The sequence below is a fragment of the Vitis vinifera genome, chromosome 13, assembly GCF_030704535.1.
Source record: "Vitis vinifera cultivar Pinot Noir 40024 chromosome 13, ASM3070453v1".
In the NCBI taxonomy this organism is placed as follows: domain Eukaryota; kingdom Viridiplantae; phylum Streptophyta; class Magnoliopsida; order Vitales; family Vitaceae; genus Vitis; species Vitis vinifera.
Genome location: NC_081817.1, coordinates 27,831,742 through 27,849,797, shown reverse-complemented (window position 1 = coordinate 27,849,797; position 18,056 = coordinate 27,831,742). Strand labels below are relative to the sequence as shown.

Below are 18,056 nucleotides of genomic sequence, written 5' to 3'. Positions count from 1 at the left end.
TGGCTGATGAGTTCTTATCTGACCAGGCCTTCAAGTACACAATCTAGCCAGTCTGAAGATCCCATAGCACATGGCTCTGATGGGGCTGTGAAGCCACGGCCAAAGGTGAACCCTTTTGGAGATGCCAAGCCCCGAGAAGTTTTACTTGAAGAGCGTGGTAAGGACTGGAGGAAGATGGATAAGGAATTGGAACATCGAGGTGTTGAAAGGCCTGAAACCGAGGAGGAAAAAAATTTAAGAGAAGAAATATGGGATCTAAAGAGGGAACTTCAAAAAGAATCAGAAAAAAGGCAATCAATGAAAGGGTCTGGTGAAGATCAAATCAGTTTACAGGATTTAATACTTTCCAAAGAAAGGAACTTAGAGCAGCTCAACTGTGATTTAGATGACAAAGTTCGTTTTGGTAGGAAAGTCATGGAAAAGCCAGGTTCAGGAGCATTCAGAGGAGCTATCATTTCTGAAAGACTGCCTTCTCAGTCTGATTCTCTTGTCAACTCGAGAAATAAGGAGATCAGGTTGAGGCCCCAAACACCTGGCACAGGAGATGTGAGGATAAGGCCTGGAGACAACAGAAGAGCCTTTCAAGGAGGCATGGAAAGAAGAATTCTAGGCAACAGAGACACGGACAGGTCAACTTCAGGGGAGAGATGGTGAATACCTGTTGGTGCAGATCATGGAGTTTTCTCCTATAATGAATGTCAGTTTGCCTCTATTTTTCTCAGGGGAACGGGGCTGGAACTGTTGCATCCTGGCATATGAGACTTGCATTAATCTATTTTTACATTTTGATTGCATTTTTTTTTTTTTTTTCTGTGTTGAGGCAGGAAGCCTGTACTGTTTCTTAAGAAACTTTTAATACGTATTGTCCCTTAGCTTGTGAGTAGCAGTAGAAGTCTTTTCTGGCCTAGAATCTTTGTGGTGACCTGTAAGAATATCGCTAGTGTACTAATGATGTATTTTGACGATTTCAATAGGAGGGACATAGTTCTATAGATGGTAGACCACTTGCTGGATCAGATGCTATAGTGAAAGCAAAACTCAAGGATTCTCAAAGCCAGCTTTGGAGCCCAAAAACAATTCAGCGAAAAATATGTTCTCACATCATTGGATTTGAAAGATGTTTGCTTGATTAACCAAAGGAAAAAAGGATATTAAGTGTCCTTGGTCTCCTCTTCCCTTTGATAGCCTTGGCTGAATTTACTGCTTGTGCAGACCCTGGTCAACTGGGCATTGGGGGGAGATTACAGGAGGGACGTAATGTGATTTTATCCAAAATGGCATGTATTGATGTTGGCTGATTGGTATTCGGCTTGATAACACAAGAGTCAATCCATTACTCAGTGGGGCTTCTAACATGATTATTCTCCTACTAGCTTCTGCGCTTACAATTGAGAGCACTTCGCTGAGGGATGGAAGTTTTCCTTTTCCAAGAACCTACACTCTAACTTGACCACAATCAACATTTAATCCTCCTGCCTATCAAAAAATATTTAACATTCAATCCAACAAGAAATTAAAAAATTCTCTCCCTTCCAACAAACTTATGTAGCATGGTTGCATCTTCACCACATTTCATTTTGAAATTTTGATAATAATCCAACTCAAGCCACAAACTTTTTAAGGTATTATAGTACTCAATTACAAACAAAGCACCTTTTTTTATGGATGAAATCTTTGTTTTAATTTCATATATCCTAACAGCATCTTGTACCATGGAGTATGATTGCTTAGCGGCCTCCCAAATCTCCTTCACCACTGTGAGAAACATACAAGTCCCACTAATCTCCAGTTGCATTAAGTTCCAAAGCTAAGGCATTATCATTGAATCCTCTTCATCCCATGCAGCAAACTTCGGGTCTTCTGGGCTTGGCGCAGGTCCAACTAAATGGCTTAGCTTCATTTTTCCTTTAAGAAATGTCCCCACAAGTCAAGACCAAACCAGATGATTCCGGTCATTAAGCCTGAATGACATCTAGAGATTTGGGTATTCACTGGTAGAAGAGTGGGTTACCGTTTGATCAGAATTATTCGAGAAGGGAGAGATTTGGACATTACTAGATATATCAGACATATTGAGAAACCAAATAACAGTAGAGAGAACATGGGAGAACCAGCAATGAAGGCTATATTGCTTTATGCCGATATCGACAATGAAGACCAAGAATTGTTTAAGCTGCAGCAAAGAAGACTGTGCTTGGTTACGGCGATTAAGGTCAAAGAACAAAGGACTTTTAATAGAAACCTTGCTCTGATACCATGTGAACAATCATGGAATTGTATTTCTTGTATTGATGGAGGAATTTACAACAAATACATATAGCATTTACAGGAAATTAATCCTAGAATACCTTTACAACTTGTTCACAGGATGAGAAAGATTTATTCTCTTGCTAGAGACATCGTATATTTGTTTGTTTGGAGAGTTAGATCAGTCAACCAGGTGGCTAAAGTGAAGGCAAAGAGGGACACTAGATCTCTAGAACTCTTCACGGGGAGTTATGATCTAGCTTCACTGTTTCAACGCATAGATGCCTTTTGTTATTTAATTGTTGTTTCTACTTGTTGCATGCATATCTCATCCTCTTTTTATCTTCCTCTCCTATTCAAAGAATTCCCATTTCTTACCCAAAAAAATGATAATAATAAATGTTGAACTACCAATTTTCCTAAAAGTTTAAACTTGTAAGACTTGGGCCCACAATATATATCATACTCTAAAAGTTTAAACTTGTAAGACTTGGGCCCACAATATATATCATACTCTTAACACCCTCCCTCACATACGACCTCATACCCACACCTAGAGACACAAGCTCATAGGCAAATAACCACAATCAGCATCATTTGGGCTTACATGCCAACTTAATAAATTGGGGAAATAAATATTATGCAATGAGGCTCAAACATATAACCTCCCATTAAACAAGACTCTGATATCATGTTGGATAACCAATTTTCCTAAAAGCTTAAACTTGTAAGATATGGGCCCACAATAAATATCATGCTCTTTAGCCAAAAACAACACTAATGAACGATATGGGTTTCACTCACTTCATTTTATGAGAGTCATTCTGAATTTTATTGTAAAGAAACACTCATGCAGTTTCCCAAATCAGAGTAGAAAATAAAAAATATGAGAAGTACCAACAATCTTCTATACACAGAAAACCAAACAGTCTGACAGGTTTTGTTAGATGGCCAAAACTTCTTTAAATTTGTATTGATAACTTCCTCAAGATTAAAGTAGGACATGCAGAACCAATCTTCTAAAGACTAGATAACACATGGCACTATAATAATTGACACACCTTACAATGGAAGAAAGCAGCATCAGCTTTGCGCTTCCATAGACCATTTCCAGGCTCTGAATAGAAAAAATGAAGTAAAGGCTGCAACATACAAGGAGAAAGGCATTATGATAGCATCAGAGTTTTATGGTAAAAGAAAATTACTCCACTTGCTAATTGCTAAATTTCTTTGAACTTTGACTTGATAAATTTAATTCTATGCCACAAACAAACAGAAAAGGTAATAAAAAATGGAATCATAAAAAAATAAATTGACCAAGCTTAAAGTTGAACATATTTCCATAAGGTAACAAATATCCATCGATCATGAAATTGGGTTCTAATATGAATAGTCCAACCTACAAAAATATCAGATCCTTGCCGAGAACAAGTTCTGAAAAAGTGAGGGCCACACTGCATAAAAAAATAAAATAAAACACAAACAAATAAAATGCATGTTCACAAGCACTGCTCCAAGCTGAGAACAAATTCCAAGTTTGCACAAGGCAACATATAGAAGACATAGAAGGCATAATGTTAAAATAAACAAAACAATTAAACCATGTTTAAAATAAAACAAAACAAAACATTTAAGTAAGTCTGCTCGCCTCTAATAGCCAGTCATGCCACAAATATTGAACAAATAAAATAAATTAAAACACTCCCTAAATTTCTGAAATTTCAAAGTGCCAGTCAAGTGTGTGATCACCTTATATATATGTGTGTGTGTATAGGCTCAATTCAAGCACAAGATGTCCTCATAGATTGGACCCAACTTTCATAAGCATGGTTGAGCGCTCTCATGAATAATCAGATTCAGATCAATGACTCATTGACTTTTACACATCTTAGGGGCTAAACTTTTGGTGCGTGGACTTATTAATGAGGTTCTTCCAGGTGCCTGAATGATGACCACCAAAAACATGCATGAAATGAGGCAACCTATACATGATACATAAGCAATAATACCACTTCCCTTAATTAGGAGATGCAAATATCTAACCACATGAGGAAAGAACCTCTACTAGGAATTCATGCAGCAGAAGGAACAACAACAGTAGCTCAAATACAAATCAATACTGGGTAATGCAACTTATATTTGTCAGGTCAACTTACCCACACTAAAGTAAGGCCAGAAGGATGATCTTGCTAAACAGGTTAAAAATTGAGAAAGATATTTGGCTGTGTAACATAAATGAATGGCACTCAATTAAAAGCAAAGAGAATAAGGTCATTGAATCTCTACCTTAACCACTTCCCGAATACTTGGTCTATGAGGTCCATATTTTTCCAAAACAGAATCCCCATATACCTGATACTGTTCAAGGACCTATAGAAAAACTTGGAATAATAAGATATGAGTTAAAATGGACAGAAGTTGAAACAAATAAAAGCATTAAAGAGCCAAGTTTGCTAATGAACCTGACGGCGTGAGAGGTCACTGACTGGTGCACCATAAACTGCAGAATCAACATGGCCCAGAGTATACCAAGGGCTGTTGAAAATGAACAATAATTTCAGTCAAGTCTTCAAGTATCAACCAATGGGAATAAACAAAGAAAGAGGGCTTAATAGCAAGGGCGAAAAAAAATATCTAAGGAAAAAACAACTAAAAAATTCAAAAGCAAGTCTTTTCTCTTCAAGAGGAAAACAAAACTTCAAAGTTGGTGCAAAGTATGATATATGGCCCTAGTCATAACAACTTAAGCTTTCAAGAAAATTGGTTGTCCAACATGGTATCAAAGTCTGGTTTGGTGGGAGGTCATGAGTTAAAACACACAGGATCCCTCCTTGATCACTTCTCATTCTACCCCTAAGGTGGAGTTCTATATATGGACAACAATGAGAAATTAATTCCTGACAGAAGATCATCTTGTTACTAGGGTTTGATTCTCACCTATCAAGATTGCATAAGCAAAGTAAGTGATCATCTCCGTCCATTGTGCAGTTGCTACGAACCTCAAGAATTTATCATTGACTTTTTTTCTTATAGAGTAGCTAATATATATATTTTTTTAACCAGAAACAAACACATTTATGAATTGAGAATAGAAACATGAGAAGGATGAGAAATCCTCCTCATGATGTACAAACTTGATCAAAAGAACTGAGTAAACCTCCACTAACCAACAATGGCTATACAAAAAGTACAAAAGGCCTACACAATTATAACAACTCCTAACCCTGTGGACCCAACCCTAAGGTGTACATATCGAAAGACAACTAAGCCAAATTACACTCAAAGGATAAGGTTTTACAATGTCTGTACAGTAAGCCCAAAAAGAAACATAGAAATGAAGCAAATCTCACATCAACTCTGGCGTCTTCCAAGTGTCCTCAAAAATCTTAGCGTTCCTTTCTCTCCACACAATCCACAACAAAGAGAAACACGTGATCCTCCAAAAAGTCTTGCCTCTAATAGAATTCCCAAAACACTTGAAAGAAATCACCATCATATCACAAATACTATTTAGCTTAACTCACGCCATCCCAGCTTGTGAAAATATCTTATGCCACAATCCCAAAGTAATCAGACAATGCAAAAAGAGATGATCAATCGTCTTTCTACTCCTACATAGGATGCACCAATCAGGGTTAAGGATTTTGAAAAGTCTTCTCAATTGTAGTATGTCATTGGTATTCACTTTCTTATGTGCCACTAACCATGCAAAGGCTCTGACCCTAGAAGGGACCTTTGATTTTCACAAGACATTAGCTGGGTAAAAAGGAAAAAAATTGAGACATTGAATAAGGCTGAAAAAACTGATTTTACTGAGAAAACTCCCGAAAAGGACGGTACCCAAGCATTTGCATCTGGAGTAGGAGGAGTCAAATGAACATAGCAAAGTAAGGTCATTAGTCTTTCAATATCCACAATCTCCACATCAATTAAATTGCATTGGAAAACGAGATCCCAAGACAAAGAAGTAGTTAATATATTAAAATGTCATAAAGTGGGCTAAATGCCAGCACACAATATATATACAAGGAAAATGAGCACCTTGAGAAGAAAATGAAGAGTACAAGGAAAACCAAAAAGTCAAAAGCCTTGGACGGGATTCCCCAGGAGAATACAAAGACCAAGAAAACCATGACCTCTAAAATGTCATTCAGTTGGAATACTAGCTGCTCCACTCTCTAATTTCTTTCCTTCAAGATACACCAAAATATACAACTTGGAAGAAACCTCCAAACAACCTTACTTTTCTTTCCACAATGGTACCATGAATGAGAAAAAATAGGACAAAAGATATGCCAAAATAGAGGATATTATGTCCCAAAGCACCACTGTACGATAGAGAATAATAAGATTTGCTAACTCCTCTTTAGGTGTAACCACTCTGCGTTAACTAGTCTAAGATGGCAATCTTTTCTCAAACATCCTATCTAGCAAAACCAACCTTGCATGGTTTACAAGAGCCCGAATCAACCAACATGAAAAAGAACATATAATTTTTATCAAAAACAAAGGATATATCAATAGATAAAAAGTATACGAGAAGGATCAAGAATCCTCCCCACAATTACAAAAAAACCGATCAATTATAACCAAACTCCTCCACTATACAAGGAAACCTATACAAAATAGTTTAGACACATACAATATGCATGGATATCATCTCCTCAAACCTGAACTAAGCTCCTCTCATTATCGTCCAAACCCTTTTTATCTACACACTAAATGTCAATTGAGTTGAATAACATTGAGAGGAATGTCTTTAAAAATATTAGAATATAAGGCCCAAAAAGAGAAATAGAAGTAACATAGATCCCACAGCATCCCAAAGGTCCCTTCACTTATCCTCAAAGATTCTAGCATTTCCCTCTTACCACACAATCTAAACCAATGTGAGACAAGCGATTTGCCAAAGGGTCTTGCCTCCAATGGAACTCCCTAAACCCTTACATGAAATGATCATCATATCGCATATACTCCTAAGCGAAACCCAATCCATCTTAGCTTCTCCGAATTATATGTCACATAACCCTAAAGTTATCAAACAATATAAAAAGAAATAGTCAATCGTCTCTCCACTTCCCATACATAAGATGCACCAATTAGGAGTAAGGGATTTGATGGTCTTTTTTTTTTTATAGGAAACAACACATGTATATATTGATAGAAAAAGAAGTACAATAGAAAGATGAGGAATCCTCCCACCAGAGATAAAACTAAACATCACAAAAAGATAACAAGACACTACACTATGAAAACTACAAACAATCTCCCTTGACTAGACCGTCCCGTTGGAACTACACACTGCTAGCCAATCTAGTTGTAACTTGTTAAGGGGAATGCCCTTAAAAACCGTGGAACAAAAAGCCCAAAGAGAAGGAAATGAATGGAATCCCAAAGATTCTCTAAATTCCTAGCTTTGTCCTCAAATATCCTGACATTTCTTTCCCGCCACACAACCCAAATTAAAGCTATGCACGCATTTTTCCACAAAACCATCCCTCTCTTGGAGTTGTCAAAACCTTTATAGTTGATGAACATCATGTCTAATGTTTCTCAGAGGAACCCAATCCATCTTGGCTAGCTGAAATAATCTGTGTCACGACCCCAACGCCACAGAACAATGTAGGAAAAGATGATCTACAGATTCTCCTTGCTTCATGCACAGCTTACAAATGTCAGGACTAAGAGCTTTGTGGGGTCTCCTCAATTGTAGCAAGTCATTAGTATTTACCTTCTTGTGTGCCACAAGCCAAGCAAAGGCCTTAACTTTGAAGGGTACTTGAGAATTCCATACAAACTTAGTAGGGAAAAGTGGAGATAAATCAGGCATTTGGGACAAGGTTATAAAGAAAGACTTGACTATGAACAATCCTGAAGAAAATATGGATCATGATCTTGCATCTGAAGCCGAAGTGGATATATGTATACAATCAAGAGATCGCATGAGACGTTCTAAATCTTCTATCTCAGGAACGACGAAAATTAAAGTTCCATGAGAAAGGGCGAACAGAACCGAGAATTGAAGATATAGAAATATTTTTATCTGTGACTACTCTAAATAGTCTTGGATATTGGACTTTGAAGATCTAATCCCCCCACCACAAATCTTCCCAAAAACGAATTATTTCCCCATCTCCTACAACAAACCGAGTATACTTGGAAAAATCCTGAAAGACTTGTGCAATAGCCTTCCAAGACAACGATGTGACCATCTGACTAAAGTGTTGGCATCCCAACCATTTGAGTGTGTCCCGTAAATGCTTAGAATGACCTGATGCCACAGAGTTGTACTCTCCCTAGGAAACCTCCACAACCACTTCCCTAAAAGAGCACAATTCCTTAAAGGAATCTTCCCAAACCCCAAACCCCCTTTTACCCTCGGCTTACACACCGCATCCCAACTAACAAGATGATCTCTTTTACCTTCCCCAACCCCTGACCAAAGAAAATCCCTTTGCAATCTCTCAATTTTTGCACCCACTGAGGCGAGAATCTTAAACAGAGAAAGAAAGTAGCTAGGAATGTGGGAAAGGCAAGATTGGACAAGAGTTATCCTTCCACCGAAAGATAAGTAAGTCTTTTTCCACCCGTCTAATCTCCTAGAGATTCTCTCAATCACTAGATCCCATAATCCACAAGCCATTGAATTCCCTCCTAAAGGAAGACCCAGGTATAGTATAGGCCAATCAAAAGCCTTACATTTAAGCAACAAGGCTAACCTAGACAGATGATTCTGATCAAGGTTGATGCCAAAAAGATTACTCTTGTCAAGATTGACCTTAAGCCCAGAAATTTGCCCAAACACTAACAATAAACTCTTAAGAGTTTGCAGTTCTTCCGCGTAATAGTTAGCAAAAAAGATGGTATCATCTGCGAATTGCAGATGGGACACCCTAATTCTATTTCTACCTACCCTGAAACCCTCCAGCACACTTATTTCCTCAGCTTTCAACATCATTCTACTCAACACATCTGCAACAATAGTGAACAAGAAAGGGGATAAAGGGTCACCTTGCCTTAAACCTCTAGATGCCTTGACCCATCCTTTAGCATTACCATTCACTAGAATAGCATAAGAGACCGAAGACAAACAACCTCTCATCCAAATCCTCCATTTAGAACTAAACCCTTTCTTCTCCAACACGTGATCCAAAAAATCCCATTTCAGATGGTCATAAGTCTTTTCAAAGTCTATTTTGAATACAACTCTTTCCTCCCTTGATCGCCTTTTCTCGTCCACTATCTCATTGGCTATAAGAACTGCATTCAAAATTTGTCTCCCTTGAACAAAAGCACCTTGAGTAGAGTGTATAGTCTCGTGTAGTACTCCTCTTAATCGCCCTGACAGGACTTCTGCTATTACCTTATAGAGACATGTGATCAGGCTAATAGATCTAAAATCCGAAATCTTATTTGACTGACTCTTTTTGGGCAAAAGAACTATGAAGGAGGCATTGGTGTTTTGATTAATAATCCCGCTATTGTGAAACTCTGAGAACACCCTTACTAAGTCATCCTTGATCACATCCCAACAATCCTGAAACACTGCAATGGTAAAACCATCAGGCCCTGGCGCCTTATCCCTATCTAACTGAAAAATGGCATTAAAGATCTCTTCTTCGGAGAAATGGGAGTCCAACTTAGAAGCACTCTCGTCTAATATAGGGGACCAATCAATGCATTTTACTCTCCAAGACTCTCCAGGAGGACTCGAGTAGAGCTTTTTGAAATATAGTAATATCTCCTCTGTGATGCTCTCGGAATTATCCAACACCAAACCTCTTTCATTCTCCAAGAACTTGATGAAGTTCTTGTTTCGTCTCTCGTTAGCCACTTTGTGAAACAACTTTGAATTGTTATCCCCATCTTTAACCCATTTCACCTTAGCTTTTTGTCTCCAATGAATTTCTTCCCTCAAAATTAATTCCTCTATCTCCCCTTTTCTTTCAACTCTTTGAGTAGAAAGATCAGAAAAGAGAACCCCTTCTTATTCAATGACATCAATGTTAGCTATTTCATCCAAGATGGTTTTTTTCCTTTCCTTTAACATTCCAAAAGTATTCTTATTCCAAACTTTCAATTTTGCCTTAACAAATTGTAACTTCCTCATGAACTTGTGACCTTCCCAACCATTTCCATCAAATTCTCTCCACCAACTACTAAAGCGCTCTTTGAAACTTGGATGTTGTAGCCACATATTGGGCCCTACTTGAAAAAATTGGTATCCAAAACAATCGGCCAGTGATCCGATGTCCATCTAGGAAGAACTTCTTGAAGGCTTTGACGAAAGGAAAGCTCTCACTCATTTGAATAGAGAAACCAACCCAATCTCTTGCACACCGGTGACTCTTGCATATTTGACCAAGTAAAAGGGGCATTCCATAATGGGGGATCAAGTAGTTCACAATCTCTTATAAAACCATCAAAATCCCTCATACTTTAGCCATTTTGCTGGGGGAGAGACCTTCTATTTGGAACCCACCCATCGGGGGTAACTCTGCATCCCCCTGACTAACTATACCCGGGTTAGGCGTGTTGGGCTTGGTCTTAACAGATTTAAAATTCTTGGACAAAAGATTCAAACTAGCTAACTGGGACACTGCAACATCACGATTAGGATTGCCAACAGACCCAAGACAAAAAGCCCCAACGCCATTTTTTTTTGAAAAAATTTCAGATAGTACTCAATTTTTCGTAGAAAACTGAGACTAAAAGGCTGAAGTGGGAAGATCAGGAACAGAAGGACTCGAGTATCGAAGAGCCAAACCAGAGAAAGGAGAAAGAAAAGGCTGAGAAGGCTGAGAAAATTGATGAGAAGCTACCTCGAAATTTTCCACTACCATCATTCCACAGTACCCCACAGAGTTAAGCCTTTTTCTCTGGTTGCAGGAAAATACGGAAAAACCGTGACTGAAGATCCACAATGAGGACAACCCACAAAACCCTTAATACCTGCTCCGTCTTCACCTTTAGAGAAATTGCACATTTTCTCCTTCCCCTTTGAAAGAAAATGAGCTATAAGAAGAGTCCTTTGATCCGCATCTCCCCTCGTCGGCAACATTCCTTTCTCGAAACACTTTTTTCGAAACCCTGACGAATGCCTTGGACTTGCACTAAAGCATTGATCCAACTGTGTTCCTGCTTCGAAATCATCTTCCATTGGAAGAGCATCGCAAACTAACAGCGATCTCTCAATCGTTAGAGGCTCGCTTCGACTTCGACCCCCTTGTCGGCATCCAAGACTTGGAGGGAGCAGAGCATTCCATAGTTTATTTGAACCACACTTCAACGTGGAGCCCCTCAATTGAGCTTCAGAATCCTTGGAGTCTACCTTCGCCTTCCCCTTTGCAGAGATATCAACACTGTGTAAAGGGCCCTTCGCAAAAAAGGCTTGATTGCCTCCTAAATCTTGGCCCAACAACCGAATCGGGCCTTTTAAAGAAACTCCCCTCTTCCAACCCACGTCAAATTCAGACTATGGACTGGGCTTGTGAGAAGATTGGGCCCTTCTCACTTGTTTGGAGGCCCGAAGCCCTACCTCAAAAGTTGACTAGGCTTTGTCCCCTCCAGCCCATGCTTCTCCAGCCTGCCTTGGCACAGCATGCCCTGCTCTCAGAAAATTTGAATTCAAACTGAAAGACCGTGGAGGTTGGGACCAGTTGTTCCCTACTGTCGGTCTATTCACTCTACGTGTCCCTGCAGGAGCAATTTCAGCCTTTTGACAAGCTCTCCCCTCCTTCGTTCTTCCAACTGCCCCAACAGAAGACCCCCCTCCAGCCGTTGATCTAGCCTCCTCAACCCTCTTTCTACCATCTGTCCACGTGTGAAGCTCGGATTTCTGCCGAGTTGACTCACCCATCTCTCTACCTTGCCTACCGTCTTCCTTTCCAGTCAGTGCAACTAAAACTGTGAATTCCCATCCCCCATCCAACACCTCAATCCAAAGCAGGGAGAACCGACCGTTCTTTCATTACAACTCTCACCCTTGCCTTACTTAGATCAAACAGTTTCAACATTTTCCAGTTGATCTCTGTCACCCTCCCCCACTGCTCCATAATTTTCTTCAAGTGTACCTCAGACCATAAATTTTTATTTTTTTTATAAATGAGAACAAAATATATTAAAGGGCGAAAAGCCACAAAGCATACAGGTAGTATACATAGTAGCCTAAAAGCAAAAAACACATGAACAATCAACCTCACCAACCCTTAAGGAGCCGATAGCCACTCCAAAAAGCCTAAAAGCGAAGAGGACTCCTTTCCCATAGCCCAACTCTACAAATTACATACAAAAGAATTTTTGAGTTTTTGTATAAAGAGCCCCCCCTAAAAGCTAATCTATTTATTTCCTTCCATACCGTCCAAAAAATACACAACGGGATGGAATTCCAAATCTTTTTCCTCTTTTTCCCCACAAAAGGGTCCCTCCAACTAAATAACACCTCTTTGACCGTCTCTGGGAACACCCACTGAGCCCCAAATAAGGCAAGGACGATCTCCCAGAGGACCCTAACCACTATACAGTGTAAAAGAATATGATTTACATTTTCCTCTTCACAGCCACACAAAAAGCAATGATTAAGGAGGTGCCACCCCTGTTTTTGGAGCCTATCCAAAGTGAGGATCTTCTCCCGCATGACCTCCCAAGCAAAAAAAAAAACTTTGGTTGGAACCTTATCCACCCAAATGCTTTTTTTCGGGAAGGCGGTGGCACTACGAGCAGCCAGCAAATTATAAGCATCCCTAATCCGGAAAGTACCATGACCCCCTCCTTTCCATAACACTGAGTCCTCTTTTGAAGAAATCCTGAAGTCCCTCAGCATATGAAATAGCTCTCCTATCAAATCCAGCTCCTAGTCATTAGAATCTCTGGAAAATCTAAGATTTCAACCTCCTTGACCAAGGCTTGAGTCCCACACTTCATTGACTGTTGCGTTCCTATGGACCGCCAAGGCAAATAATTGGGGTAAATTTTGGGACAGCGCCGTGTTGCCACACCATCCAGAACTTGACCTTAGTCCCCTCACCCACCTTGAACCCTATGTTATCCCAACACCAGTTTGCCTCCTTCAGGATCTCCTTCCAAACCCCCACTCTATACATTCCGCGAGCTTCATTAGTCCGCCATCCAAATCCCGCTTGGCCATACTTCACCCCGATCACCTTCTTCCAAAGGATTTCCTTTTCAAAGGCAAATCTCCAAATCCATTTACCCAACAAGGCCTTGTTCAGGAGATCAATCTTCCGAATGCCTAGACCCCCCTTCTCCTTTTGAGTGCACACCACCTCCCAATTGATTAAGTGGATTTTCCTTTCCAAGTTTCCCCCTCCCCAAAGAAAGTCTCTTTGTAATTTTTCAAGTCTTTTTGCTACTAACTTGGGCATTCGAAAAAGGGACAATTGGTAGATAGGTATGCTGGCCAGTGTACTTTTAATGAGGGTAATTCTCCCGCCCTTAGACATATATTGTCTTTTCCAAAGGGATAATCTTCTCCTCATTCTTTCTTCCACCCCATCCCACATAGACAAGGTCTTGTGGTGGGCTCCAAGGGGCAGCCCCAGATAGACAGTAGGAAGAGACCCCACTCTACACCCTAACTCCACTGCCATTTCCTCAATATCTTCAACCTCCCCAACAAGAATTAATTCGATTTTAGCTAGATTTATTCTTAGACCAGAAGCCGCCTCGAACCAAGCCAAAATCCAACTTAGAGAGGTTAGATGTTCTTTCCTTGCTTCGCAGAAAATGATTGTGTCATCAGCAAAGAGCAAATGGGACACATTCATCTCCATCCCCCTTCTCCCTTGAAGTCTGCAGCCTGAAATGAATCCCCCGTCAACAGACCTTCTTATAAGTGCACTTAGCACTTCCATACCCAAGACAAAAAGGTAAGGAAAAAGGGGATCTCCTTGACGCAGCCCCTTGGAATTGGAAAAAAAGCCTGCTGGCACCCCGTTGACCAGAACAAAAAATTTTGCAGTTGAAATGCACCACCAAATCCACTCCATCCATCGAGACCCAAAGCCCATCTTAGGTATGGCAAACCCCGTAAATCTATCCAACCTTCCCTAAATTTCCCCTCTACTTCTGAATTTTCCTTTGGCGACCATCTTCTCAACAAGACTGTAATCCCACCCTTAATCTTGATGACCATCTTTTGAATTTGATGGTTTTTTCAACTATAGCATATCATTAATATTTTTTGAATCAAACTTTGAACATTCCATTTGCAAATCAATTGGTATCCAATGATGGTAGACTAATCCTTTAATGGTATTTGACCATCATCATTCACATAACCCATCCCTAGGCTTAAGAGTAGGTATTGTTGCACCCAACAATATTTACCTTCTTGTATGTCACTAGCCGAGCAAAGACTTTAACCTTGGATAGAACTTTAGATTTCCATGAAAATTTAGTCAAAGAGAAAGTAATTGATCTGATATATTGGACAAAGCCACAAAGAATGATTTTAATGAGAATAATTTGAAAAAACAATGACCACGCTTTTGCATCTAGGACAAATGGAGACAAGTGCAAACGAGTGAGAGAGGACATGAATCTTTCAAGGTCCTCAATCTCCAAATCAGTAGGCTGCAAAAATTAAGTTTCCCAAAAAAAAAAAAAATTGCCAAGGTGAGATTTTTGAAGTCAAAAAGAAAATATTAGACCTACAAGATAGCCAAGAACATAACCCCCTTCTTTCAGGTCCTCCAACCAAAACTCTCTCTCTCTCTCTCTACCTTGATCATCTATTGAAAAATGCAAGCCAAAAAAGGCTTCCTACCTCCTCCATTTCCCAAACCAAAAGCTCCCAATAAATTTCAAATTCCAATCACCAAAACCATCCTCCGAATACCAATAATCAGCTACCAACATCTTGATTTCCAAGATGTAGAAAGTCAAGAAGCAATCCTTACGACTAATCTCCCCACACCAAACATCAAACCAAAACTTAGTCCCATGAACATTACTCATTAACAAGCTGGTAGATATAATAATAGATCTTTTAATGTACCAGATCAAGACCAAAGATGCTAAGGCAAAGATCATTTGGATACCAATTCCTCATTATGCGCTTAGAGGCTTGTCAATGGATAGGACCATAGAACCTTTGAGGGCAAGGAATTCATATATATTCTGAGCTAAGCCATATGGCATTTAGAACTTTCTCCAGCAGGAATTATATTTGCTTTTTTGTAAAAGGACTTCTTTTCCAGACTTTGTAGATGTGTGCTCTTTTCACTCTTAGTACTCCTAGTCTTTTATCTCAATGCAATTTAATTTAAAAAAAAAAATTAACTGATATCAACATTTCTTTTTGCTGGATTTGATGACCAACTAACTAAGCAAGAGTCTATGATAGCACTAATAAACCAGTGAGTGACTGTAGAAATCTCAAGTTTCTGTAATTGTTAAAAGGCTTGAAAGACTAGTGTGATTTTCCCAAAAAATGAATACACTATTGAAAATATAAAATAAAACTTACCCTACATAATAGAACATATACGACACTAAGTGCAAATTGATTCAACCACTAAATCAAAAAGGGAAGTTCATATTCCACACACAGGCATAATGAAAGAAAATTCTTTCATATAAAACCAGTCATTTGAGCAATAATGTTTTCAGAAAATAAGAAAACCAAGAAATAACTTCTATAAACTGAGTATTGTCCATACTTATGGTAGGCAGCACGTCCAACCATTACCCCATGAGCTCCTTGCCTTAGTGCTGCATTGACCTATCAGTTGAGACATCCATAAACATTGGCAAAAACAGAAATATCAGAATCAATTTGTAAAACTACATGGGAAAAAATTACACAAGGAAAATACCTCAAATGGTTTTCTAAATGGGAACAACACCTAACATGTTGAATCTTGTTCAGGAAGAGCTCCTAAATCATGTTGAAAGCTAAGACTGACACAGAAAACAACCAAGGCTGTGAATGAGCCAAGTTGAGCCAGCCAAGCAGTAGGCTCTTCAAGCTCAACTTGGCCAATTTAGATGTTGGTCAGGCTTGGCTCAAGTCGAGCCTCACTAAGCCCACTTCAGCTAAGCTCATGATGCTTCTGCCTCCTCAAACTCAACTCAGGTCGAGGCTCATGTTGACTTTCACCAAGCCCTCACCATGCTTCTGAGTTCAGCCTTTCAAACTCAACTCAGGTTAAGCTTGATCAGGCATATGATTTATGTTTGCAGATCTAATCACAATGATCTTGAGAATGACGAAGCAGAAGAAGCAGCTTTGGTCACATATCAATTTGACACCCAAATGTATAGTTACCTACTCTAGGCAAAAGGAAAATATAAGAACCAAAATCTGCTCAGCCAAACCACTGAACCATAACTTCAGAAGAAAAATTGAAACATCATCCCCACATCTGGTTTAGAAAATCATCTCAGATCAACTAAGTTCCAAGAGGTTTTACATGTCAAAAAGCCCCAAAAAAAAAAAAAAAAAAAAAAAAAAGGAAAAGAGGAGATAAAAATTCTTCATTGTATTTGTTTTTCAATTTTTAACAAAATCCTATTTTTTATCAAAGATGAAAGAAAAAACAATCATACAAAATCAAAACATCTTACAAAATTACAATTGAGGAACAGTAAATATTAATGCAGACGTACAAAACAATCATTGCAAACCCACATCATCTGCTTCACAAGTATTGTATTTCTTCATTATAGCATATTAGATTAAACGTGAGTGCTCCTTGTGCTATTCCGTGTGTGGTAGCAAGCAAGTTACAGTTTGAAAAAGCTCACCTCATCAACGCAATTTATGCCTCCATTTATTGTAAATCTTAAGTCTGGAAAGTCACGCAAGAGACCAAAATAATACTCATATCTGCATTTAATAAGATAGATGCCATCAATTGTACATAAAATGGTTAATGACAGGTTAATAATGATCTTCAAATGTCAGAACAATGAATCCAAATATTTTTTATGAATAATAGGCAAGAGTTAAGTTGACACCATCTTGCTTAACTGGAGAACTATTTCTTTGTTTTTCTGGAGTCGTTTAAGTTAAATTGAAACTATTCCTACTCAATCAGTAAAATAGCCAAGCAATGCATACTTTAGGGGTGGGATTTTTCGGTTGTCAGCTGGGCTGATGCCATTGAGCAGTGCCTTACGTGAATGAATGATGAAATGTCTCGTTGGTGATTGTGAGGAAACCTTATAAATAAAATCACCTGAAAAGGAAAACACACACACAAAGGTAAAAGGCTTCCATAATTAGGATAATCCCAAGCAACTTCATGGTATTTGACATAAGAAGTTTTGGCTAATGAGATCTAGGTGAGAACAGAGCAATTAATATAACCATAGTTACAATCCTTTCCCTTAATATTTTTAACAACAAAGCTGCAGATTCAGTGATCTTGATAGGTCTTTGACTTAGCTAGCACAAAAGCATGGAACCCAACTAGAGAGGGGCCATGGACCATAACATGATAATATTCATCATTTCAGAAGGACAATAAAAATATTATTCTTTTTTTCAGAAGACATGTCTAAGTCATGATAATATTCATCATTTCAGAAGGAAGGACAATAAAAATGTTCTTTTTTTTTTTTTTCATAAGACATGATAAAAAATATATATATATGTAACCCAGCTAACACATGTACATGCTATATGGTCCTTTTTTTTGGGTTCTCTTTTTATTTTTTCCTTTTCCTTGTCTTCCTTCAAAAGGGGTGTAACATAGTTCAGCATGCACACTCTGAAACAATGCTTGCCTGTTTTGAATTAAGATAATTGATCCTCCTATACTCCAAGGGTCCAAGGTTGAGGA

General features: G+C 38.8%; 1 protein-coding gene across 4 annotated transcripts in view; it reads right to left on the bottom strand.

The window, feature by feature from the left end:
• The window catches only part of LOC100248175 (uncharacterized), a 31,219-nt gene that overhangs the window by 4,773 nt on the left and 8,390 nt on the right, over nt 1-18,056 (bottom strand). For all 4 annotated transcript variants that reach the window (XM_003633515.4, XM_002277919.5, XM_010661096.3 and 1 more), the window contains exons 7-12: nt 17,333-17,450; nt 17,017-17,098; nt 15,930-15,991; nt 4,710-4,782; nt 4,534-4,617; nt 3,309-3,389 (exon numbers count right to left, since the gene is read on the bottom strand). In XM_003633515.4, coding sequence (XP_003633563.1) covers nt 3,309-3,389; nt 4,534-4,617; nt 4,710-4,782; nt 15,930-15,991; nt 17,017-17,098; nt 17,333-17,450 — 500 coding nt within the window. The remainder of the gene's footprint in view (nt 1-3,308; nt 3,390-4,533; nt 4,618-4,709; nt 4,783-15,929; nt 15,992-17,016; nt 17,099-17,332; nt 17,451-18,056) is intronic.